The sequence below is a fragment of the Sorex araneus genome, chromosome 1 (genome assembly GCF_027595985.1).
Source record: "Sorex araneus isolate mSorAra2 chromosome 1, mSorAra2.pri, whole genome shotgun sequence".
NCBI classification, from domain to species: Eukaryota; Metazoa; Chordata; class Mammalia; order Eulipotyphla; family Soricidae; genus Sorex; species Sorex araneus.
In genome coordinates this window covers 448,765,479-448,791,704 of record NC_073302.1, presented here as the reverse complement: position 1 = coordinate 448,791,704, position 26,226 = coordinate 448,765,479, and the positions used below count along the sequence as shown (strand labels likewise).

The following is a 26,226-nucleotide window of genomic DNA, read 5'->3' as shown; positions in this document are numbered from 1 at the left end:
TGTAACTCATATTCTCTTTCTTATAGGTACACTCACATTCAGGACATTTTAGTGAATTAGGTAATGTCACATTGCTGGTTATTGCAATGGCCAAGTTAATGGTCAATCCTTCGGTAATCTGTTTATCACTAACATTGTCTCACTTTCTGGCCTTGTTCTTGTAACCTTCTTGAGAGAGGATAGGAAAATTAGAATTGGTGGCACCAACCTTGTAATGGAGCCAACCTGAGGACTGGGTGAAGATATTCACTCTCTATATACTACCCAGCTCACAATTTCTCAGTAGCTTGGAATGCTTCCTTTCTCAGAAAATGATGGCACTCTGCTTGCACACTCTTCTAATAGTGGACACAGGGTGGCATTGATACAGGGATTTCTATTAAATGAGCAACTATTGAGAACAGCTAACTTAACCTTATTACTGGGGCATATTTCCCCTAGATCCATTTATAGGGCAAAAATCACCTGGGGAGCAAGAAATATCTAAATTGGATTAATAACCAATCCAGTATTAGAATCAAATGTCAGGTATCTATGTTACACCCTTCCTGCTCTCAGGTATAACAATATATTTGGTATCAGGGGTCATGCTGATACCAACCGACTCCACACTCCACCTGAGTCACAGGAGGGGAGATTTGCAGGAGAAACCCTGCAAATACATAACTCAGTGCAAAATGCTTCTGTTACTTTAAGTCCTCAACCTGTACCTGCCCTTCCCTGACTTCCTGAGCCAGAGGTTAGAGAGCACACAGGTGTTCTCTTGGTGGGACTTCCTCTAGCAGGGGGAAACCAGCCACTGCCCCGCACAAGCAGGATCAGGAGCTTCTCTAAGCAGACATAGAGCCTGCCACCTGGAAGGAGACTCAAAGAAGAGAGAAGTAGCTGCTAGCAACCAGAAGGAAAAACGTCTGCAGAGTGTTAACTTCCTGAACACCTGCAGTCCACAAGGCTCTGCGTGGTGAGTAAGCTTCAAGATGATAAATACCATGCTTCAATAATTTTAAAGCTATTTCCAATTTCCAATGTAGCAGGACAGCTAGCATGATATTATTACTGTGATATATTTCTCCTGGACCTGTTCAGAGAAAGCATTAGTTAAATTTTACCTGAAGGCCACAATTCTTGTTTAGGAGCAAAATCTGCCATTTTTTCTCACTATGTTAATAGGGTAAAAAAGTATCATGTAACATTTAAGAAAAATAATATATTTTGATAGGCATTAAACACTATCTGGAATTCATATTAAGGAAGGCAAAACCATTTCTTTATACCTATATCTGGATCTAAGCTCAGAGCAAGCTATCTCATTAGAATGAGCACTTCTCTCTCTCCTTTCTGAACACTGTATGGACTCTTTGGGGAACATCTGATCTTGTGACCTGCACTTTCTTTACCTGTTCTGCACCTTAAAATCTGCTCCCTAAACAAGCTTTTCTGTATGCCAGAGATACTCAGTTACCTCCTCCACAATAAGAATTCAAATAAATGATGTTTTAGTGGCTGTCAGCCAGTGAGGTATTTATCTGGCTTGAGTAGGGTGGGGCGTCTGGTTTTGACCCCTCCCTCAGATGCCGGATATTGGAGAAGGCAGACAGAGGATCTTGTTTCCAGGTCTCATTGAACCTGGTTTTGGGGGGGCTTCACTCATGCCTGAGGTTCAGCCCAAGTGTCCAGAGAGTAGCGTGGAGCATGGTAGTGGCTGGGCAGTGGACACACCATAAGACACTTAATACCCATTATTCCTAAACCATATTTTATAGGGTAAAAATTTGGTGTAAACCATGGTAACACATCCAAGGGCAATTGGAGGTCGCCCTAAAAGCCTCTGTCCCTCTCGAAGAGACCGGCAAGCTACCGAGAGTATCCCGACCGCACGACAGAGCCTAGCAAGCTACCCATGGCATATTTGATATGCCAACAAAAGTAACAACAATTGGCCTCATTCACCTGACACCGAAAGAGCCCCCAATATGGCAGTGTTAAGAAAGATGAGCAAGGAGAGGCTGAAAAAATCTCGGGGACAAACTAGACTGCCAAAGTGAAGAAATACTAAAATGATTGTCTGTACTTTCAAAATACGTATGCTGGCATCAGAAGCATCCATAGAGAACCTGATGGTGCAAGTGCAGAAGATCAAGTACAATATCATTGGTCTGACCAAAACGAGGGGACCTCAATCACACACACCATTTTCGACACTGGAGAAGAATTGGTCCTCGGAACATGTGACAACAGAGGCATCGGTGGCATTGGTGTTCTTGTCAATACGAACTTGGCCATGAGCATTGATCCATTTGAATGCCTAACAACCCGAATCTGACGATTATGCTTGAATAGATGTGGCTCACTGCCTGCAGTTTCTATCTTCATTATGTACGCACCAACTTCCAACTATGATGAAGAAATTGAGAGGTTCTACATGGAACTGGAGAAGTTCTATAAAGAAGACCACACCTTCTACAAGATCATTGTTGGTGATTTTAATGCCAAGATAGGACCGAGAAGGTTGCCTGAAGAACTCCACATTGGGACCCATGGCCTAGAATGGAACCATGAAGGTGATAGACTGTCTGAATTCATCATGTCGACCAAGACCATCCATAGTAAGTCAAAGTTCCAGAAGGCCAAATATAAATGCGGGACATGGGAGTCTCCCGGTGGACAGTTCCACAATGAAATTGACCACATCATATTCAATCGAAGGTTTTGCCTGACTGATGTCTCTGTTGTCTGAAAATTCCAAATGGGATCGGAACACCTTCTCCTTCGTGCAAAATTCTAATTCACAGAGCTGGAGAAATGTCTGCAAAATTGAAATCTAAGAAGGCAACTCCCAGAATGACCACGAACTGGGAGCTCTTTGGCACAATTGCAGCAATGTGGGAAGATGCCGTCCTTGACAACATCGATGCAGAATATGATCGACTGGTTCAGCACCTCCATGACTGTGCGAAGAATGCCGAGAGTGAGAAAGCCACAAACAGACGCCTGTCTTTGGAAACTCTCAAACTCTTTCGTGAACATGGTTTCTTGAGAGCCTCAGGCAACCACAAGCTAACGTCCAAGCTCACAAAGCTGTGCAGAGATGCCATAAAGGAAGACCTCAAAGACAGAAGAGCAGCAGTGTTAGCCAGTGCAGCTGAAGCCGGGAAAAGTATTCGCAAAGCTCGCCTATCATTCGCCAACTACTAGGCAAAGATGACTGTTCTCCAATGTCCTGATGGATCTGTCACATCTTCCAGAAAGACAATGGAGAGGATTATTCATGACTTCTACTTAGATCTCTTTGACAGCCATGTCCACCTGCCCACGTACCAAATTCCAAAGAATAGATGTTGTTCCCAATGTCCTCCCTACTGAAATCCTACACGCCATTTTGTTGGTAAAGACGAGAACAGCACCTGGTCCAGACAAGGTCAGACCCGAACACCTGAAGAATCTTCAGTCAGTACTCATCAATACACTGGCTTGACTCTTCACATGCTGCCTGTGAATGCAAGGTTCCGTCTCAGCGGAAAACCAGCAGAACCGTTCTGTTGTACAAGAAGCAAGACATTCACATAGGCAACTATCGCCCAATCTGCCTGCTGTCTGTCATCTACAAGTTGTTCACTCGTGTCATCCTGAATAGAATAGGCAGAACACTAGAGAAAGGACAACCATGCGAGCGAGCCGGGTTTTGAAGGGAATTCAGCACGACCGACCATATCCACACAATGACCAAACTCACTGAAGTTTTGCGAGAGTTCAAGATGTCGCTCTGTCTAACATTCATCGATTTAAAGAAGGCCTTCGATTCTGTTGAGACTGAGGGATCACTGAAGCCCTGGCCAAACAGGGCATTCAAACTCAGTATGTCAAAATCCTCTGCAAGCTGTATTGTGGATTCACCACCAGGATCTCACCATTCTACAGGGAAGTGATCATTGATGTAAAGAGAGGGGTGTGGCAAGTTGATACCATTTCACCGAAACTCTTCAGTGCCACCCTTAAGAACATCATGCGATGACTTGAATGGGAAAGAATGGGAGTGAAGATAGACAGTCAGCAATTACACCACCTCCGCTTCGCTGATGACATGGTTCTCATAACGCCAAACATTAGCCAAGCGGTACAAACGCTGGCCGAACTTGACCACGAGCGTGGAAAGGTCAGATTGCAGCTGAATCTCAACAAGAAGATGTTCATGAAAAACGAACTGGTCCCTTAAGCTCCATTTGCTCTCAATGGAATGAACATCTTTGAATGCAGCAGCTATGTGTACCTGGGTCAAGAAATCAACATGAGCAACGACTTGGCACCAAAACTGAGCAGGAGGAAGAGAGCAGCGTGGAATGCCTTCAAGAGCGTTGAAGAAGTGGTTAAGAGAACGAAGACCCTCCGACTCTGGGCACATCTTTTTTATTCCACCATTCTTCCTGCACTAATATATGCCTCAGACATCTGGGCCCTATGCAAACAGGATGACAATGCTATTTGGGTATCCCAAACAGGAATCGAAAGAGCTATGCTAGGACTATCACATCGCACTCAAGTGAGAACAGGAATCCGGATTTCTGACCTGTGTCAACGGTCAAAAATCAGGGATGTTGTCTCGTTTACCAAGGCATCAAAAAGCAGATGGGCCGGACATGTAATGTGATTCAGAGACGACTACTGAACTAGAGCCATTATAAACTTGATTCCACGGGACATCAGAAGACCTCTTGGCAGCCCACCAAGGAGATGGTTAGATTTCTTCATCAAATCTCTGAATGAAGGATTTATGGCTCTTCCTGTTCCTGGAGCAAGCAGATATCATTGGGCTGCACTAGCATGCAACAAGGACAAATGAAGCTTTTACTGGTGCCTGCTCGAGCAAATCGAAGATCAATGGGACAACAAGTGATACAATGATACAAGTGATGTTTTTGTCTCTGCTTTGTATTCTGATTGTATTTAAAAAACATCTGATTTATGAAACAGATTCTCTGACAGTTGTTCTAAAAATGCTTGCTCCTTTATTAAAGAACATTCAATCAATAATAGAATATAGCAAATTGTAAGTACCAAACAAGATGAGCTTCAGAGCTATTAATATTCAGAATATAGAATTCCCAACTTTCTATTTACAACTATACTCCTCACTCAGATTGCACACAGGCTTTCTATCCCTTTTAATAGACCATTTAAAACTATTTCAACCTGACAGCCCCAAAGTATTTTGAAAATTCAGGTAATTCCTCAAAAGGTTTGTAGTTCCTGGAGCCCACTTTCTCCTTTCCACCTTTGACACTGTCTATTTTCTCTAACAAAATTTTTTTTTGCTTTACTATCCATCTCCTAGATGTTTTCTCCACTCTGTAGTGGTGCCAATACTGGGAATTCATAGCAATAGTGACTAGCATTCTACTTTGAAGTATTTTAATAACTCAAAATAAGTAATAACATCAGACCTGAGAGAAACACATTACTGATGAATTTGGGTGGTGGTAGGGAACTGAGTACAGAGGCAGAAATCCCTCCAGTTGAGGACAGGGCCAAACTGTAACCTCAGTGTGCATGTGTGTGTGTTGAAGGGGGTGAAGAGTGTTGGGTGGCCAGTGGGAGGTAGCACTGTTGTTTTTCAGTGACCATATGGACAGTATGAAGAGATAAATCTGAAAGCTCAAACAGGAATTAAGACAGACAAGGGAGGGTATCAATGCTCACAGGTATGAAAGCATAGGGTGGGCTGAAAAAGTTCCCAAACTGCTTTGTGGGCAGAAGCTGCCTGAAAAGGGCTGGAGAAGTAGTGTGAGGAGAGAAGATACCTCAGCACAGGGGCTCTGGGATTCCAACCCTGACATAGGGGCTTCCTTGCCTTCAGTGTGCATTTGGGAACCAACTCTTTGAGGAGACACCTCGAGAAAAGACGGGAGGGCCTTAGTCTGCCTGACACCCAGATCCTATGTTGATGCATTGAGACAAAGCAAAGTGTTGGGCGTTGAGAGAAAAATCAAAAGCCTCCAGATCTTCTGAGGGATCTGTCTGTTTTCAAATTTTCAAAACCAAAATTCCAGTTTTCACTGTGCTTGTTTCCAAAGCTAAGACCCTAAGCTGCTGAAGTCGTTGAGCTGTTTCTGGCTCTCAGTTTTCCCAGTCTCCCAGGATGGATATGCTGGGGAAACTTAACATCTTCAGAGCATGTTCCTGATGTGGGGTCTCTGGAAATTAATAGGTAATTGCAATTCTCACTTCATCAACTGAATGTTCTCATGTCCCCTCAGCTCTGTGAATGTGAAGTCCCTGGAAGGACAAAACCAACCCATCAAATGATCTCCCAATGCCATCGCAACCTCACATGTAGGGTTTGTCCAGTGTTCTTCCTTAATTCTGGTGTGCAGAGAATGACAGGCCCACAACTTTTTCACTGGATATCACTACATCTCTGAACCTGGCCTGACACATTATATGTGATTTTCTTATCAGATGGAGAGATAACTGAATAAAAATCACACTGCATGTGCACTCTTCCAGGTGAGCATGGGAGGACGGAGGAAGGCAAGAGATGGAGAAAACTCCTTCAGTGAGGATATATTTCTCAACTAACAGCTTCCAACATATCTTCCAATTTCATCCCGGTTGCCTCAAATTGCATGATTTCGTTTTCCATTGCAGATGAAGAGTATTCCATTGTGTACATGTATATCACATCTTAATAATTCATTCATCTATTCTTGGACACCTAGGTGAATTGCATCTCAGTTTTTGTATTAAGTGAAGCAATGAATAATAACGTGCATATTATAATAGCAATACCATTACTGTCTAATATTATTTAACATCAATTGTGAAATAATATCAATTAAAATTAGCAGCCTTTTAGCACAACACCATTCCCGCTATTTTATTTATAGGAGAGAATTAACACTTATAATAAGAACTTTCCAAGGCTGTGCAGCTGTTAAATGCTGTGGCAATTGATTCCAGGGTGCCCTTTCACCCACAGCCCTCTCACCATTCTTGGAAGGGGGTGTGGCACCTGGGAGAACACTGCACAGTCACAATGTTGTCCGACATGGAGCAGCTCAGCAAATGTGCATTGCCATCGATATTATCAAGTGTGGTAGGGTCTGGAATTACAATGGGGCATCCCCTATAGAAATCTCCACTAGCCACAGAAGTATCTACTTTGAAATAAAGATCAAAAAAAGGATTGGAAACATCCCCCAGGAGTTGAAAATCATTGACAAGATTGATTGAAGGGAAAAGACCTCATGGTGTTTTGTTGAAACAACACCTAGGACACCCAGTGTACCAGAGGATGTGGTGTCTGAAGGGGGAGCTAGTAATTTCTTTTTTTTCTTTTTAATTTTATTGAATCACCATGAGATTGTTACAAGCTTTATGTTTGGGTTACAATCTCACAGTGATCAAACACCCATCCCTCCACCAGTGCACATTCCCCACCACCAATGTCTCTGGTATAGCCCCCTTTCCCACCCTCCCCCTGCCTCCACGGCAGACAATATTCCTCATACTCTGTCTACTGTTAGGCATTATGGCTTGCAACACAGACACTGAGAGGCCATCATGTTTGGTTTTTTATCTACTTTTGGCATGCATATCCCAACCCGACTGGTTCCTCCAGCCACCATTTTCTTAGTGATCTCTTCTCTATTCCATCTGCCTTCCCCCCTCCGCTCATGAAGTGGTCTTATAGCTATGGGGCAATCCTGATGGCTCTTGTATCTACTGACCTTGGGTGTCAGCCTCATGTGATGTTATTCTATACTCCACAAATGAGTGCAGTCCTATATCTGCCCCTCTCTGACTCATTACACTTAGCAAGATACTCTCCATATCTATCCATTTATTAGCAAATTTAATGACTTCATCTCTCCTATCAGCTGCATAGTATTCCATTCTGTAGATGTACCAAAGTTTCTTTAAACAGTCATCTGTTCTAGGACACTTGGGTTGTTTCCAGATTTTGGCTATTGTGAACGGTGCTGCAATGAATACATAGGTACAGATGTAATTTATACTGTGCTTTTTTGCATCCTAGGGATATATTCCCAGAAGTGGCATTGCGGGGTTAGATGGAAGCTCAATTTCTAGTTTTTGAAGGACTGTCCATATTGTTTTCCTGAAAGGCTGGACCAGTCGACTACCCAGCAACAGTGAAAGAGCATCCCTTTTCCCCAACATCCACACCAGCACTGGTTGCTTTTGTTCTTTTGAATGTGTGCTAGTCTCTGTGGTGTAAGATGATATCTCATTGTTGTTTGTATTTGCATCTCCCTGATGACTAGCGATGTGGAACATTTTTTTTCATGTGCTTTTGGCCATTGTATTTATTTTTTGAGGAAACTTCTGTTGATTTCTTCTCCCAATTATTTGATGGTGTTGGAGGTTTTTTCTTATACAATTCATCCTGGAAATTAATCCATTACCAGATACGTATTGGGTAAATATTCTTTTTTATTATTTATTTATTTATTTTTATAATTTTTATTAGTGAATCACTGTGAGGTACAGTTACAAACTTACGAACTTTCATGTTTGCATTTTGTTTACATCTCTCCACCAGTGTTCATTTTCACTGTTTCTTCTGAATTGCAGAAGCTTCTTAGTTTGATGTAGTCCCATTTGTTTATGTTTGCTTCCACTTGCATGGTCAGTGCTGTTTCATCCTTAAAGATGCTTTTAGCTTCAATGTCATGGAGAGTTCAGCCTACATTTTCTTCTATGAACCTTATAGATTCATGTCTGATATTGAGGTCTTTATTACACTTTGATCTGACTTTTGTGCCTAGTATTAGACAGAGGTCAGAATTAATTTTTTTGCAGGTAGCTATCCAGTTTTCGCAGCACCACTTGTTGGAGAGGCTTTGCTTGTTCCACTTCACATTTCTTGCTCCTTTCTCAAAGATTAAGTGACCTTATATTTTGGGGTCTATGACAGGATATTTAACTCTTTTCCATTGGTCTGTAGGTCTGTTTTTATCTCAATACCATGCCGTTTAAATTACTATGGCTTTGTGGTAGAGTTTGAAGTTGGGGAAGGCAATGCTACCCATCTTCTTTTTTCCAAAGATTGCTTTAGCTATTCGTGGGGGTTTATTGTTCCTCATGAATTTCAGGAGTAACTTGTCTATTTCTTTGAACAATGCCATGGGTATCCTGATAGGGACTGCGTTAAATTTGTATAGTGGCTTGGGCAGTATTGCCATTTTGATAATGTTAATTCTCCGTATCCATGAGCAAGGGATGTGTCTCCATTTCCTAGTGTCCTCTTTTATTTCTTGAAGTAGTGCTTTGTAATTTTCCTTGTATAGGTTCTTTACCTCTTTGATTAAGCTGATTCCAAGGTACTTGTTTTTCTGAGGTACGAAATACCCACCCGATAAGAGATTAATATACAGGATTTACAAGACACTAGTAGAATTGTAAAAGAAAAAAACCTCCAACCTCATCAAATAATGAGGAGAAAAAATGAACATAAATTTCCTCAAAAAAAGAGATACAAATGTCCAAAGGCACATGAAAAAATGCTCCGCATCGCCAGTCATCAGGGAGATGCAAATCCAAACAACAATGAAATATCATTCCACACCACAGAGACTGGCACACATTCAAAAGAACAAAAGCAACCAGTGTTGGCGTGGATGTTGGGGAAAAGTGATGCTCTTTTACTGTTGCTGGGAATGTCCACTGGTCCAGCCTTTCAGGAAAACAATATGGACAGTCCTTCAAAAACTAGAAATTGAGCTTCCATATGACCCCACAATACCACTTCTGGCACTATATCCCTAGGATGCAAAAAAAGCACAGTAGAAATGAAATCCGTACATATTTATTCATTGCAACACTCTTCACAATAGCCAAAATCCGGAAATAATCCGAGTGCCCTAAAACAGATAACTGGTTAAAGAAGCTTTGGTACATTTACACAATGGGATACTATGCATTTGTTAGGACAGATGAAGTCATGAATTTTGCTTATAAATTGATAGACATGGAGAGTATCATGCTAAGTGAAATGAGTCAGAAAGAGAGAGACAGACATAGAAGGACTGCACTCATTTGTGGAGTATAGAATAACATCACATGAGACTGACATCCAAGGACAATAGATACAAGGGCCATCAGGATTGCCCCGTAGCTATAAGACCACTTCATGAGTGGAGGGGGGAAGGCAGGTGGAATAGAGAAGAGATCACTAAGAAAATGATAGCTGTAGGAATCAGTCGGGATGGGAGATGCATGCCAAAAGTAGATAATGGACCAAACATGATGACCTCTCAGTGTCTGTGTTGCAAGCCATAATGCCCAAAAGTAGAGAGAGTGTATGGGGAATATTGTCTGCCATGGAGGCAGGGGGAGAGTGGGAAAGGGGGGGGGTATACCCGGGATATCGGTGGTGAGGAATGTGCATTGGTGGAGGGATGATTGTAATCATACAATCATTGTGTGATTGTAACCCAAATATAAAGTTTTTGACTATCTCATGGTGATTCAATAAAATTTAAAAATAAAAAAACAAAAATCCCCAAATTTTAAGACAATTGTCTGACTCTAGTAAATCCTTGACAAATATTGTGCAACTTTAAGCCAAATATGAATTATAAGGGTGCCAGATATATCTGTGACAACCAAATCCCTGCCTGAGCCCTGATTGTGTTTTTTAATCTCTATTAGGAAAAAAGGAAGCATTTAATATGTTCACTCCAGTCTCATATGTGAGATCTGTAGACAATCAGAGGCACAGCATCTCTAACCCTGTTTCCCACCTGGGCACTGGGGCACAGATACCTCAGAATACTTTGTCCTCAGAGAAGTAACTGTTCCGTCCAGCCACAGAGAATGAACCAAGCCAACACCCATCTGTTTGTAGAGCTTGTCAGAGCACAAAGTCCTGACCTCAGACTTGCTGGAGACTAGTTAAGCCTCTGTGCTCTGTGAAAGGAAACATTCTAGAAGGCTACAGGGGAGTTAGGCAGAGCAGGTGCTCCTGGATGCTCCTTAGAAAGTCTTTCCTGTGTCACTGGGACCTATGTCACCGGGTGAGAGGGGCATTTCTGTACCTGGAGGCAGGATCATCAACACAGTCTTCCCCCAAATCTGCATAATTTAACTTGTTATCACAAGGAAGAGTGAGAGGTAAAAGGCACTACTTGATTCTTCAGGAAGCTTCAGTTCAAAGGCAAACCCCAGACATACAGCCAGCCTGATCCAGGTCTTGTTCACTAATTCCCCCGCCTCTTCCACAGGAATATCCTTATCTATGATCAGATGACCTGGAATTCTCTGTTTCCTTCTTTCCCAGCAGCTTGGCCAGTGGCTGCCAGCGGATCAGCTCCGTGCTTGTGCTTCCTCCTAATCTGCCTGTGCTCACCTTCCTGTTGTGTCCCTGCTGCTCCATAGTACGAGACCCTCACTCTGTTTGGCTTCACAGACCTGTGGAACAGGAGTCCCAGCGCACAGTGCCTGGTAAGGGAATGTGCCCTGGTCATAGGACTCCACAGACTGCTCCCTCTCCACCCCACCCCACCCCCACACTGCCGCTTCCCCTCAGCCCATGTGGTGCCAGCTGTTGGCCAGGTAGGATGTCCCACAGATATCAAAGGTTTCTGATTTCATTCGGGGAAGGCCTGAACGTCAGTCACGACCGAGTGTCTGGAGAGACATCCTTTCCCTTTGCCCCTGCACCTCATCTCTCCATAGGACTAAACACTTAGCCTGTAAGATTCCCAGGGGATCACAGATCTGCTAGGAGGTGAGGGTGGAAGTTAGGGGGTGTTCTCTTCCTCTTTCCCTTTAGCTTCCCTGTACCCCCATATGCAGTCTGCGCCCGAAAGCCTCTGGAGGAGGAATGGAGACTTGGCATCACAGTGAAAAGACCAAGTCCTGGTTGTCTCCTCCCCGTCAGTCACCTGTCCCAAAATTGACTCCTCACTGTTTGCTGTCTTCTGATGTGGGTTCGAAAGTCCCCTCACTTTTCCCCAAGCCCCCAACATCTCCTGTGACCCCCACACTACTGATGAGGGCCATTCCCCTAGGGGGGCATGGGGCAACCCTTTGCTGAGCCTTGATATAAATGTTACCAGCCCAAGACAAATGACAGTAAGTTAGGGACAGACAGGTGAGTGAATGTGAGACTCTGGGACAGGCAGAAAGGATCCAAAACCTAGAGCCAGTTCTCCTGGTCTCAAGGAACAAAATCCCAACAAATCAGCTTTCTCCACTTTTGAAACCAGAAAATCAAGCTCACCAGTGTTGGTTATATTCACCAGTTTCAGCCTCCACCCACTGGGCTTTTCCCAGTAATCAGGAGCTATTGAGGTCTCTGGTGTGAGGTATCCAGTCCATCCCCATGAGGTAACTGCTCCCTGGGAGAAGACAGGTAGAATTTTCTGTTTGAAAAGAAATCCTCCTTCTTCCAGAGTTTCCTGCATTCATGTCTTTTGATAGTGACAGAGGTCACATGTCCTCCCTCTACTATGGTTCCACAGTCTTTTTTGGTCTTTATTCAGTCCTTTAAGCATTTTCCTCATTTTAACTAACTTATCTCTATCTCTCTGTTTCCTTTCTGACTTATGTCTGATGCTTGGATCATATCTGTCTACAAATTTGTTTCTTGGAGGGACCTGCATCTCCCTCAACAGCATGGCTCATTCAGAATAAGATTCAGTTATCCCCTTCTTCCCTTCACTTACGTGACTTGAGTGTGACTGGCTTTTGTGACATCCATGAGGGTCTCACTAAGAACCAGAGCAGATGATCTTTGCTGAGCTACTTTCATTTGGACGGCAATATTGTAAGTGGAATTCTCAAGGAGCTTGATTTCTTTGACACAATTTTTTTTCTCTTTTTGACAGTACTTAGATCACGGGAGTTATGTCTTGCTCTTAGGTCCTTGGTAATTATTGACTTAAGGTGGGTCATTGGACACTGTTCCAACAGAAGTGTAATTTACTTTTAATAGCAGTCACCCCAAGAAGTGCTTTAGAAAGCCTGGGGTGGGGGAGAGTCAGTAGGGTGCTTGCCTTACACTAAGCCAACCTGGGTTTGATGCTCAGCATACATGTGGTGTCTGAGCCCCACCAGGAGTAGTCCCTGACCCCTGATCTCAGAGACAGGAGTAATCCCTGAATGTGTCTGGGTATGGTCTAAAATGTCAATCAAAAAGTTGAATAAAATGCTACATAAAGGGTGTATTTATATAGTAGTTTAAATTTTAAGTAGTTTAAGTTTCCTCTTAAACTAGCAATAGCACAGTAGGTAGGGCATTTGTCTTGCACGTGGCTGACCAGGGTTCGATTCTTCTGTCCCTCTCAGAGAGCCCGCCAAGCTACTGAAAGTATCCAACCTGCATGGCAGAGCCTAGCAAGCTCCCCGTTGTGTATTCAATATGCCAAAAACAGTAACAACAAGTCTCACAATGGAGACGTTACCGGTGCCCGCTAGAGTAAATCAATGAACAATGGAACAACAGTGTTACAGTGCTAAGTTTCCCCTTATCTGCTGCTTTTCTCACTCTTCCTCCCCTTAAAAGTTTATTATATAAAGACAGGCATATCTAAATCTAAAAAATTCACAAGATAGAATGATACATAATAAACTCAGATGGTTGTTTGACCCTGAAATCAGAGGGAAGGTGAATAAGACTGAGAATTAAAAAATATATATATCTAAATGGAGCTATGTAATTTAATCATCTCAATAAAGAGACTATCTGTAATAAAAATGCCAAAATTCTTACATGTATTAGCTGCTATTGAATGATATTTGTTTTTATACTCTGCATATGTTTTATAAATTGTTTTCCTCTACTTCAAATGATGATTCCCCCACATACACTACCATTTTTTTTAGTTTGTTTTTGTGTTGGGGCCATACCCAGTGGTGATCAAGGGTTACTCCTGGCTCTGCACTCAGGAAGTACTCCTGGTAGGCTCAAAGTACCAAATGGGGTACCAGGGATAGAACTTGGGTTGGTTACTTTCAATGCAAATGCCCTACCCACTGTACTACCTCTCTAGCCCCTCCACTTTATAATTGCTATAGCACATGCAACTGGATAATCATTGAAAATAAAGTAATATCACAGAGTTTATCCTTATACCTGCATGTCTGCATCATCATCTCTCCACCGTATGAATATATTCTCTAACACTTAGATGTGTAACACAAAATTAAACCTCATTTAAAGGGAATTATTTCCCCATAGTTGTTTTTATTTCTGGTTTACAGCTTCTAGGAAGCAAAAATGGTAATTATTGGGTAACCAGGATTTGGAAGTCATCAGGGGTATGGCAGTTAGTTTGGGCAGAACAGGAAAGAGTTCTGTGGAATTTGTCCTGAGTTCTGACCCTTCTTCTTCCCTCATAGGCACCCTCTAATCTGAACCAGAAGCTCATGGGAGAAGGGGAGGTGGCCATGCTCACCATGTCCTCTCCTTCACCATGTTCTCTACTTCCTCTCACTCATGTTGTTGGAAGATCCTTGACCACCAAATCTTCCTTCCTAGTGGAAAACATTAAACTTCCCTTTTTGCACTAGAATAGTTATCTGGTGGTTTTGGAAATTCTCAGAATGTTGCGTAGCCAATTTCATTTAGAGCAAGGTAATTCTTTCCCTTCTCTAGCAGTTTTCCTATTTGGCAGATCCTCATTCCATATAGGAATTCGACTTTTATGCTTATTTTTTTTTTCTTACTCACTGGTGGCCAGGAATTACTTCTGACTCTGTGCTCAGGGCTCACTGCGGGTGGGGCTCTGAGGACAAGTGGGATGCTGGGGAATGAAACTGGGTCAGTAGAATGCAAGAAAAGTGCCCTACCAACGGTATACTATCTTTCCAGTCACTCTTCACACTTTTTAAAATTGTCAGGAGATAATTGGCTGATTTGTGAGAAATTTTTTTCTAAAAAAAGGAAAATAAAAGAAAATGTATAATCTTAATGCAGTCTAGTGTTACTTGAAGGCTTAAGCTACTTATATGTGTTTGCTTGAAAATTAAATGAGATAGAAATTTAGCCCTGGAAATGGCTAATCTAAGCACAATTGTTCCTTTATTATTTATTTTTTTCTATTTTAAGTGTTTTTGTAGCTGATAAACACATTGACAATGGTGTTACTGTTTATGATTTGTTGTATAAAATTACCTTACATCACCACCTCAAAGTGGTCATGATTTTGCCAAGGACCTACTGTTTTTTATAGTCTACCTCATCATTATGTTACTGCAAAAGAGGATTTTTCATAAGATGGTGGGTTCTTGAGAATTGTATGAAAGATTTGCATATAAAATTTAGAAAGTTAGGAAGTTAGTGTATAGGATCTTGTTGATATCTGGGTGTAAGAGTGTTGCCTGATTCTGCTGCCTGTCTGCGCCTAGGTAAGTGTGGTGTGGGAAGAGAGGGAGCCATCCCACCAATCGAGCTGAGGTTCCTTTTATCTGCTGCTCTTTCTCACCCTTCCTCCAATCCTCCAATTTCCTATTTTGTTTTTTTTTTTGCTTTTTTGGGTCACACCCGGTGATGCTCAGGGGTTAGTTCTGTCTCTGCACTCAGGATCACTCCTGGCGGTTCTCAGGGGACCATATGGGATGCTGGGAATTGAACCTGGGTTGGCTGCATGCAAGGCAAATGTTCTACCCGTTGTGCTATCGTTCCAGCCCCAATTTCCTATTCTTAACTGGATACCTTTTAGGATGGGTGATACTGAAATCATTGAATTATATTAACCTGAGATTAATTAATCTAGTGCTCCTCTAGTTAGGTTATCTGTTGTTCCATCCTTCCACTCCCACTGCATCAATTAGAACCCCTCCACCAAGACCCCCACCTCATGATTGGTAATCTCAGTAGAATAATTCTAGATGATTTCAGACCTTCTAACTCTCACGTGGAAACTCACTTTTTATAACTTAACCTTTCTTTCTATTCGACTAGAGAATGGAAGAATCTCAGGGGAGCAAATATGGAGCTTTGGCTGAAGGTAAGAAAGCTTCCAAGCCCTCAGGAGCTCGAGGCCCCTGGGTAAAGAACTCACTGCTGCCTCCACATTCTCCCTCATCTCAAACATGGTACAAAACCCAGTTGCTTTAACTGGTGTGATAGGGGCAGGGGGAGGGAGGAACTTCATTTGTTACAGTTCTCTTTCTTCATCATTTTATCACCCTCGGAAAATCAGTGGGAAACGTTGAAATAAACCTTGATGTCCAAAGTTGGAGGATTTGGTCCAGCTATGAAAGTTAATTCTCTTTTCCTATTTCTGCTCAGCTGAAAAGAGGAGCAAAAATCCCATGCTTCATAGGAGCTGTCAGAGTCTGTGCTCTCACACTCATTACAGCCTGAGATCTTAGTGCTGGACTCAGTGTCAGCCTGTGCTTTTGTTAAAATTTTTCCGTGCTATGCTTTTGTTAGAATTTCTTTTCTCTGACAGTCAACTGGGTGGCCTTCCCACCAGCAGTTCTGGGGTCTTTGTCTTCTCCAAGTCCGTCCAGCTCATCCCAAGACTCTGACCTTTGCCTTTACCACCTCCCTCCACCTCCCAACCCAAGCATTCAATTCCCCAACACCCCCCCCCCCCCACCGCCCAGAGAGCGGAACCCAGGAACACTCTACTGGGCCTGGTCATAAACCAGAACCCCAAGACCTGAGAACCCCCTGAGCCTGGTGCATGTGGGGCATCATCCACAGTGTGCCCTGGGAGTCTGTGGGTGTAGGCGATGGCACGGCTATCTGCTCCCTTTGTGGCTTCCCCTCTCCTCTTACTGAGCATGCTGTGATGTCACAGTCCCTCCCGATAACGCAGGCACCCTGTCCTCCCAGGTTGCCCTCTCCTGTCAAGAGGAAGTGCTAGGCACCCCCTTCACAGGGGCAGCCCTTCCAACTCTTGACTCTGGGTTCAAGCTGGGCATCCAGTGTGGTCATCCTAAACCATGTATATCCGCATCTTGCGGGAAGGGAGGTGGGTAACTTTCCTAGGAGGAAAAGGGGACTAAAATTAAGAAGCTTGGACATAGGTACAAAACTTTGTGTCCTCAGGCAGCAGAGCAGGTGCCGGCTTTGACGCTTCGTTCTCCTTGAGGATCGTCCTGGTGGGCAAATCGGGCAGCGGGAAAAGCGCCACCGGGAACAGCATCCTCTGCCGGTCAGCGTTCGAGTCCCAAGTGGGGGTCCAGTGTGTGACCAGGCAGTGCCAGGAGGCCAGGGGCACTTGGGAAGGGAGGAGCATCCTGGTGGTGGACACGCCCCCTATCTTCGACGCCGGGCCCCCCACCCAAGACCTGTACAAGAACATCGGGGACTGCTACCTGCTGGCCGCCCCCGGGCCCCACGTGCTGCTGCTGGTCATCCGGCTGGGCCGCTTCACCGCGCACGAGGCCGAGGCCGTCAGGAGGGTGAAGGAGGTCTTTGGGCCGGGGGCCATGAGACACGTGATCGTCCTCTTCACCCACAAGGAGGACCTGCAGGGCGAGCCCCTGGCTGACTACCTGGCCAGCGTGAGGGACTCGGGGCTGCCCGGGCTCCTGCGGGAGTGCGGGAGGAGGTTCTGCGGCTTCAACAACCGGGCCACGGGCGCAGAGCAGCGCCGGCAGCTGGCCGAGCTCATGGGCCAGGTGGAGAGTCTGGAGCGGGAGCTGCAGGGCGGCTTCCTGAGCTCAGAGCTGTCGCGGGAGGCGCAGCTGCTGCTGCAGCAGCGGAGCGCGGGGGCCGAGTGCGCGGAGCAGCGCGCGCGCTTCCTGGGCCTGGTGCGGCGCGAGCTGGAGAAGCAGCAGCGGGCGGTGGCCACGGCCCAGGGAAGCTGCGTGAGGAACGGGCTCCGCAGAATCCAGAGCTGGATGGCGTCTCATGTCTGGCTTTCCGCTTTTCTCCTAATTGGCATTTTAATTTGCCTGGCTATTTTAATTAACTTTGCTTTCACTCATGGACGCTGAACGTCTTTACATGTTCTCTGCAATCTGTTTTTATCCCTCTGGCTATCATCTGTGGGAAATGGGGTTTGCTTTTTAACAAAATAATTGCAAAAGTTTTATATTAATTATTGTAAAAAGTTTTATGTTAATTTCATGTCATCCTTTTTACTTCCATAATTTTAATGTAATAAAACCCAAAGAGGAAAATTTTTCTTTGTCACTTTGTTACTTTGTGAGGACAAATGGGACATGAACTGATCCTATAGTGAGATACTCGGTCGTTTGTGGGACGGAAGATGGGTGGTTTGATATTTCCTATGAATATCTTACCTCTAGGTTCTATTTTCTAAAGTCATACATATTGTAGAATGGGGAAAATGTAATGAAATTTCTAGCAGCAGAATTCTCTATTCAGAATCATGCTTTCATTTGTCCAGGGTAAGATAAATAATAACACCTCATAATCTCCCATTTCAATAGGGTTGGGGGGGATGTTCTGCAGGAGTGTCTACATGTGTACATATTAAGGAAGAGTGATAGGTTTCCTAGATTTTAGGGGAAGGAGGAGATTGGGGGTCCCAGTAGCATGGGGGGGGGCTGCTCCTGGAGGTAGCAGCAGTCAGAATCCCCAGAGAGAAGATAGCTGTCTCTGAGTACCCATTAGATGCACCCTTGGGGACAGCGGACTCAACTGACACCTCAGTGGATGAGATGGGAAGGATTCTGGGACCATTGGGGGTGGAAAATGGGCACTAATGGAGGGATGGATACTTGACTATTCTATGACTGAAATGTAAGCACAGAAGTTTGTAAGTCTGTAACTATACCTCACAGTAATTCACTAATTTAAAAATGGGGGGGGGAGAACATAACAGAAACTGTTATGCTAATAAAATTTGAAAACTTATGTGAATGGGAAAAATTTATGAACTCAGCACTGTAAAATCTGATTTGCCTGGGGGGAGTAGAGGACTCAGAGAGATGGTATAGTGTGTAGGACACTTACCTTGCTGCACACGGACAAGCTAGAACTGATCTGCAGCATCCCATATGGTCCCTCCAGCATTGCCCTGAGGGACCCCTGCATGTAGAGCCAGGAGTAAGTTTGTGCCCTGACAGGCATGACCTCCCCCAAAAAAATAAGACAAAGTGGGAAGATTAAATGATGGTGGAATTGGGGTTGGAATCTTGAATGTAGTAATCATCATGAACAATTTTATAAAATTTAAAATTAAAAAAAGAGCACAGCATTGCTGAGAGAAAACAAAAAATCTCAACCAACCACACAAACATCAAATAAATGAAACTAAAACACACAAAAACCAGAAAATATGATTTTTCTTATAACCATTTATAGAATTAAGTATTTAAAGATTTTTCATAAAATTTATCATACTCATAATTATCATACTCATTTGGTTTGCAACAGGCACAATGGGAAAACTCCTCTGAAACCTCACAGGGAGTAGTGATAGTTGCTATGAAGTCTCAACCAGTACTAAACCAATATGTAACTTCAAGTTAAGGATATTAAAGTGAAAATACATAGGATTTTTAACAAACTCTATGAAACAATAGAACTGACAGCGATACAGCACAAATGGATAAGACAACAGAGATGAGAAAACTGTCATCATTATCACTGTCATCCCATTGCTCATCGATTTACTCAAGTGGACAGCAGTAACGTCTCTATTCCTCCCAGCCCTGAGGTTTTTAGCAGCCTCTCCTTACTTGTCTTTCCCAACAATTGGAGGGTCGTTCAGGATCAGGGGAATGAGACATACTGTTACTGTTTTTGGCATAGCGAATATGACACGGGTTAGCTTGCCAGGCTCTGCTCCTGTGGGCAGGATACTCTTGGTAGCTTGCCAGGCTCTCCGAGAGGTATGTGTGTGTGTGTATATATATACACATATATATGCATATATATGCATACCAGAGCCTGGCAAGCTACTCGTGGCGTATTCGATATTCCAAAAACAGTATCCAGTCTCACAATGGAGATGTTATTGGTGCCCGCTTGAGCAAATCGATGAACAACAGGATGACAGTGCTACAGTACATATATAATATATATGTTACTCTCTATGATTTGCTGCCTACAGTCTAAACTCCATCAAATACGGTTTGGTAATTATGGGAAATGGGCTTATATAGGTATTTTATAAAATGTACAAATACAAATTTTACTTCTTTTATATAACAGAGACAGCAAGCAATATGAAAATGGACCTTTCAGAAAAATGAAAATAATTCAAATTCTGCACTGATATTTCATATGTTATTCAGCATTTCATAATAGAGATACCATAAGAATCTTCTTGGGACTACATTCCAGAATTTTCTTCCTTCTCTGGTGATTAGCTTGAAAAATATTCTGATTTGGGTCCAAAGTGATAGTACAGGAGGTAGGGTATTTGACTTACATGTAGTCAACCCAGGTTGAAATCTGGTGCCCTTTATGGTCCCCTAAGGAAAACCTGAGTGCAAAGCCAGCAGTAAACTCTTAACACTGCCAAGTGTGGCCCCAAACCAAAAGCAAAGTGGAGGGGGGTAGTTCTGCTTGCATTCACTGCAGTGATGAGAGGGCCTCTCCTTCCTCAGGAAAAAGTCCTCATTCAGGGTTAACATTTGCAATTTGGAACAATAAAATTTCATGTCTGTTGCAGAACTGAGGGCTGCTTGCAAATTACTGATGTGCCTGAAAGTTAGTTTCCATGATTTTGATTTTCTGGCATTTCTGTGGTCGCCTACACATATTCACTCTTTCCATGGAGCAAAGGGAGGAGATCAGAACTGACTAAATCTGTCTTTATAAAAGAATAGAGAGATATTCAAAGCTAGGTATTAATTTTCCATAAAAGTACTCTAAATGTTGAATGTGCTCAGTTTTGTTTAATTATTTTGAGGATTTGTGACATGTTGCCTTGTTTTGGGGTTATATCCAGTGGTTCTCAGGAAGAGAAACAACCAAGGAGCCATCCAGTCTCAGAGACTCAGGAAAACAGTTTCAATAAGGAAGCATTAGTTAAAGAATTCCTCTTTTAAGAAGTCTCAGTGGAGTCTACTTTACACTATATATTCACATGGAATAAAGAAACACCCTCCCTCCATAGCCAAAGCAATGCTTGGGAAAAAGAGGACAGAAGTCATCACTTTCTCCAACTTTTATCTCTACCATAAGAAGGTAGTACCTAAAACATCACAGTACTATAATAAAAACAGACCCTCAGAGCTCTTGAATGGGACAGAAAATTCAGAGATAAAATTTTGGTAAATTGTCGGTGAACATTCACTAAAAAGGCAAAAATTATTAAAGGGAGTAAAGAAAGCTTCATCTCAAGTAGCATTGAAAAAATTGGTTGACTTTATGCAAAACAAAGAAACAAAAACTTACAAAAAATCAAACAAAAACAACCCCCCCCAAAAAAAAATAAACACCTCAGATGTCTCTCTAATGTCATGCAGAAAAATCAAGTAAAGTAGATTAAAGACTTTGATATCAGACCTGAATCCATGACATTGAAGACAGAGGCATCTTTAAGGATGAAATACTGCAGAACAAGCCAATGGAAACAAAGATAAACAAAGGGACTACATTAAATTAAAATGTTCCTGCACCTCAAAGTAAATGTTGACAATCTAAAGACAGCCCATAGTCTGAGAAATTATTTAGCCCCCATTCATTTAATAAAGGGTTAATATCCACGATATATAACACACTGGCAGGACTCTATAAGAAAATCATCCACGGTTATAAAAAAATATGGAGAAGGTTCAAAAGAAATTTCATCAAGAAGTGTTGGTGCTAAGACAGACCATTAAGGATGAGTCCTTGTACGCTGGTCTACAAACGAGAAGCAGAACCGGGACCCCACTTTTAACTAAGTGGGGGAGCTGAAGCTTGTGAGTTCGGTTGATCTGGAAAAGTACAGCATGCTCTTATATGACTACCTAGTCAAACCTTATCTTGGCAGTAGAAAGCAACAGTTTCCATCTCTCTTACATATCCTTAATCTGGTTTCACCTTCAAGTATCAGTATGAGCCTTCTCTTTGCCCTATGTGTAACCGACCACAGGAATGTCGGGGGACATGATCTGTACAGCCTACGTGTCCAGCTCCATATCTTCCTCTGATGTTTTAATCATTACAACATAGCTTTGACAAGACAATGTATACCTTAATGTTCTTTTGATGAATGCTCATCCTATAACTTTTGCACATTGTTAATGATTTTTTGTGATGAAGTCATTAGGATGTAGTTGATAAAAAATCGAACAAAAAGAGACTTCTGGCAGCAGCTCATTACCACTGAACCAGAGCGAGCCTTGGTGCTGCATACTTCTACATTCCTCTCTGTGTCTTGTCTCAGCACTTTCGACCGACTGCTATATCACTTCACACAACAAAGAACTAAAAATGGCCAAAAGGCAAATAAAAAAATGTTTTGCATCACTAATCATCAGGGAAATGCAAATTAAAACAATGAGATGAGATTTCACTTCATACAAGAGAGATTGGAACTCATCCAATAGAGCAAATAACAACCAGCATTGGCAAGGATGTGGGGGAAAAGAACTCTCATTCACTGCTGTTAGTAATATTGAATAGTCTGGCCTTTGTGCAAGGCAACATGTGTATTCCTAAACAAACTATGGATTACCCAGTAATTCCTGAGATATACCTTAAAGGCCCTAAAGCACAGAAAAGACATCTGTGTTTCCTATGTTCTTTGAGGTACTATTCACAATAGCCAAAATCTGGAAATTAACCTGAGTGTCCAAGAATAGACAAGTGGATAAAGAATCTATGTAACATACACACTATAGAATACTACTATGTCATAAGGAAAAATAAAGTCGTACAATTTACTGTTGTGTGGATTGATCTGGAGAATATCATGTAGAGTGGAGACAGTAAGAGGGAGGGGAACAAACTCAGAATAATCTCCCCATGTGTGGGATATAAAGAGTTCCCGTGAGGGAATATAAAATGCCCCAAAACTAGAGAAATAAAATCAGGAGAGCTAGTCTTCAGTAGGAAGTGCAGTGTGGGGATAATTTATGGAAGGGAGCATCAGGACAATGGTGGAAGGGGAAAGTGCTGGCCACAAAGGCAGGGTGGAGGGCAGGAGGGAAACTAGTGGACACTCATGAAAATATTTTTTGGAATATTGTGTGCCTGAAATTCAATTATGAGTCTTTTTCTAACAGTGCAAGTCATGGTGATTCAATTTTTAAAAAGAGAGAAATCCCAGAGACATACTGAAGGAATTTGGTTGCTGAGAGCTGGGTTGTGCTGGCCTGAGAATTGCATATTTTAGACCTCTATATGATATGGTCTCAGTGACAGTTACTCAACTTTGCCCACGGGGTGAGAAGTATAAGTAGTGTGTGAAGTTGGAAACATCAAAAATCAGAAAATGTGGATTTAACTATTTTCTAGTCTTATCCTTCTTTTGATTATTTTTTTATCTAGGGATGTTGTGTACTCTTCCCTGTCTCAGAGTAATATTTCTTTTGTGTATTGCACTACACTGTAAGACAACGTATCTAACAGCAAACTCAGAAAAGTCCTGTGTGGCATCTGTAGAAGCTACAGAAAATGACAGTGTTCCCCATTTCAGGGTGAATTCAAGCAAAAGTCATGCACTCCTGGAATGGGGTTTCGAATATACAAGTCCCAGATGTAGTCATTTCACTTCACTCTTTTTTTTTTTTTTGGAAACAACCTATCCATTTTCTGCTCCTCTGTTCCCTGTAAGGGAAATTCACTGTCACTCCTGTTTGTCAAGAGTCAGATAGGTAACCTATTTCATGCTACTTATGATGACCCCAGCATAAGTCTTGAAACCTCAATTCATGGCAGAGGTGTTAAGTTCTTCTGCAGTGCTGTTTCATATACTTGGATCCAAGTAACTTAGCAGTTTTATGTCTAAGCACCTCAAATTCTTTAACTCTAAGAAATCTGTTTTCTTAGATTGAGAACCACCTCCTCTATGCAGCATTCTCAGATTTCCCAAACTAACCTACCTGTTCATTCTTTCTATCATTTATTCTGCCACAATGACATTTATAACAGGCACATATGCACAATGGAAGTGAAGGTCTATGCTCATATCAAGAATAACAATTAACTACTCTAAGATTAACACCTCCAAAGGAGATAGAAGTATGCTTATAAAAATGGTGTGTGTAGGAAAGAGACCGTGTGGGCTCAGCAGAGCCTCCCTGTGCAGGTGCTATTGTCTGAAGATGGTCTGGTCCCTCTGTGAAAGTCATTTGATACAAAAATCAATTTCAAGGAAAGGAATAAAAATCAGTCCATAGTGGGGCTGGAGCAATAGCACAGCGGGTGGGGCGTTTGCCTTGCACGTAGCCAACCTGGGTTCGATTCCAAGCATCCCATATGGTCCCCTGAGTACTGCCAGGGATGATTCCTGAGTGCAGGGCCAGGAGTAACCGCTGTGCAGTGCCAGGTGTGATCCAAAAAGAAAAGAAAAATCAGTCCATAGATTGTGGACTTATTTGTGTCCTCTGCTTGAACCTCGCAGCTCAGGAGCTATATTTTAGGGCAAAGGACATCTCTGGCTGATTTTAATGACTTTATTGCATTGTAGGAAAAATACACAGCTAAAATATGGCCCTGAGAAATGTAATTGGAAGCTGAGTAATGGGATCGCATGAAGAGAAAACTCCATCTCTGCAGCCAGGGCCTGAGCAGCAGTAACAGAGGTCAAATGGAGAGGGGAGAATGTGATAGAAGACAACAGGGAGACACAATCACATAATGCAGTCATAGCTTCATGTCACAGAGATAACCATGTCTCTGTCTTGTTCCACCTGAAACATGTGGGTTGTTTCTCTGCCATGTATCTTTGGAGGGGAGACAAAATTGGCAGAGGAAGTTGAAGATGTTGGAGCTGGGAAGGCCAGCCTGAAAGTCATCTTGAGAACGAGTATAGTTTGATAACAGCAGTGATTCTATTGTTTCTCAACAATGTTCAAAATACGGCCCCAGAGGTGTTAGAGATTAGAGCAGTGCAGGAGAGTGTAATCTTCCTGATATGTGGATGGTTCTTTTCCAGATTCTCAATCACACTATAGTGCATAAATAAAGGGCCCCTTTTATCACAAAAATCATTTCCCTATAATCAGTTATTCCTTGTGTCTCACTAGCTAGAGGTTAAAATTAAGAGTTAGTTCTAATCATATTGCAGGAGAGGAGAATGGTTACTTTAGCTATTTTAACCTGGGTGGCCAGGGGTAGAGGTTGGGGCACATCTAGCAATGCTCAGGGCTTACTCTTGACTCTTTAGTCAAGAACCACTTCAGGTGGTATTCAGGGAACTACATGGGGTGACATAAATTGAATTTCAATCAGCCATGTGCAAGGTAAACATCCTACATGCTGTACTGTGTCTCAGAACCAGATGGGTTCACTACTGAGTTTCTCAAAATCTTCAAAGATTTCTTATTACTTCAAAGTTCCTTCAAGAAAAAAAGAATTCTCCCACAAATGTATTTTATGAAACAAAAATTACCCTTATACCAAACTGGATAGGGATCACAACAAAGAGAAAACTAAAAATAGGTACTTGATAAACATGGAGACAAAGATCCATACTTAATACATGGATCATATGTCATTATCAAGTATGATTAATTATAGACATGAAAGGACAATTCAACATGTACAGTAGATTAATTAATGTTATGCCTGATACCAGCATATGGAGAGGGAAAACATGCATAATAATTTCAATAGGTGCCAATAAAGCTTTTGACAAAATTTAGCATACACTACTTAAAGTGGGGATAGAAAGATCATATGTCAAAATTCTGAATTACATGTTCATCAAAACCAATCCTGCCATCATGTTCAATGTTGGAAACTTCAAAGCTTTACCTCTATGATCAGGCACAGCTAAAGGATGTGCACTGCCATTACTATTAAACATTGTTGTGGAGGTTTCAGCCAAAACAATAAGTCTTGTAAAAAACTAAAGCTCGCAGAGGGGCGAGTACACTCGCGGGCTTTCTGGGCGGCTCTGTCTCACTGCCCGCGTTCGGTGCCCCGGAACCGCTGGGTGTGCTGTCGGTCAAGGGCAGGCGACGGAAGGAAGAAGGAAGAAGGCCAAACTGGTTGCTCGATCCACTTATTTCATTCTCTCTCTCCGCTTCTCTCCTGCTCTCCTCGATCTCCCCCGTGGATCTGCCCCGTGGATCTGGCCCCCCAACCCACTCTTACAGCCTAGTTAAATCTCCACAGCATGAGGGGGTTGGGGCATATACATAGGTGTGGTCCCCATCAATAGGGTAAGGTTC

At 42.6% G+C, this 26,226-nt stretch overlaps 1 protein-coding gene across 1 annotated transcript in view; it reads left to right on the top strand.

Moving 5' to 3' along the window:
- Positions 1-17,916, top strand: part of LOC129403300 (GTPase IMAP family member 5-like) — a 99,076-nt gene extending 81,160 nt beyond the window's left edge. Inside the window, exons 2-5 of the mRNA XM_055130010.1 lie at positions 11,297-11,460; positions 12,849-12,889; positions 15,926-15,971; positions 17,024-17,916. Coding sequence (XP_054985985.1) covers positions 11,297-11,460; positions 12,849-12,889; positions 15,926-15,971; positions 17,024-17,916 — 1,144 coding nt within the window. The remainder of the gene's footprint in view (positions 1-11,296; positions 11,461-12,848; positions 12,890-15,925; positions 15,972-17,023) is intronic.
- Positions 17,917-26,226: the final 8,310 nt, after the last annotated feature.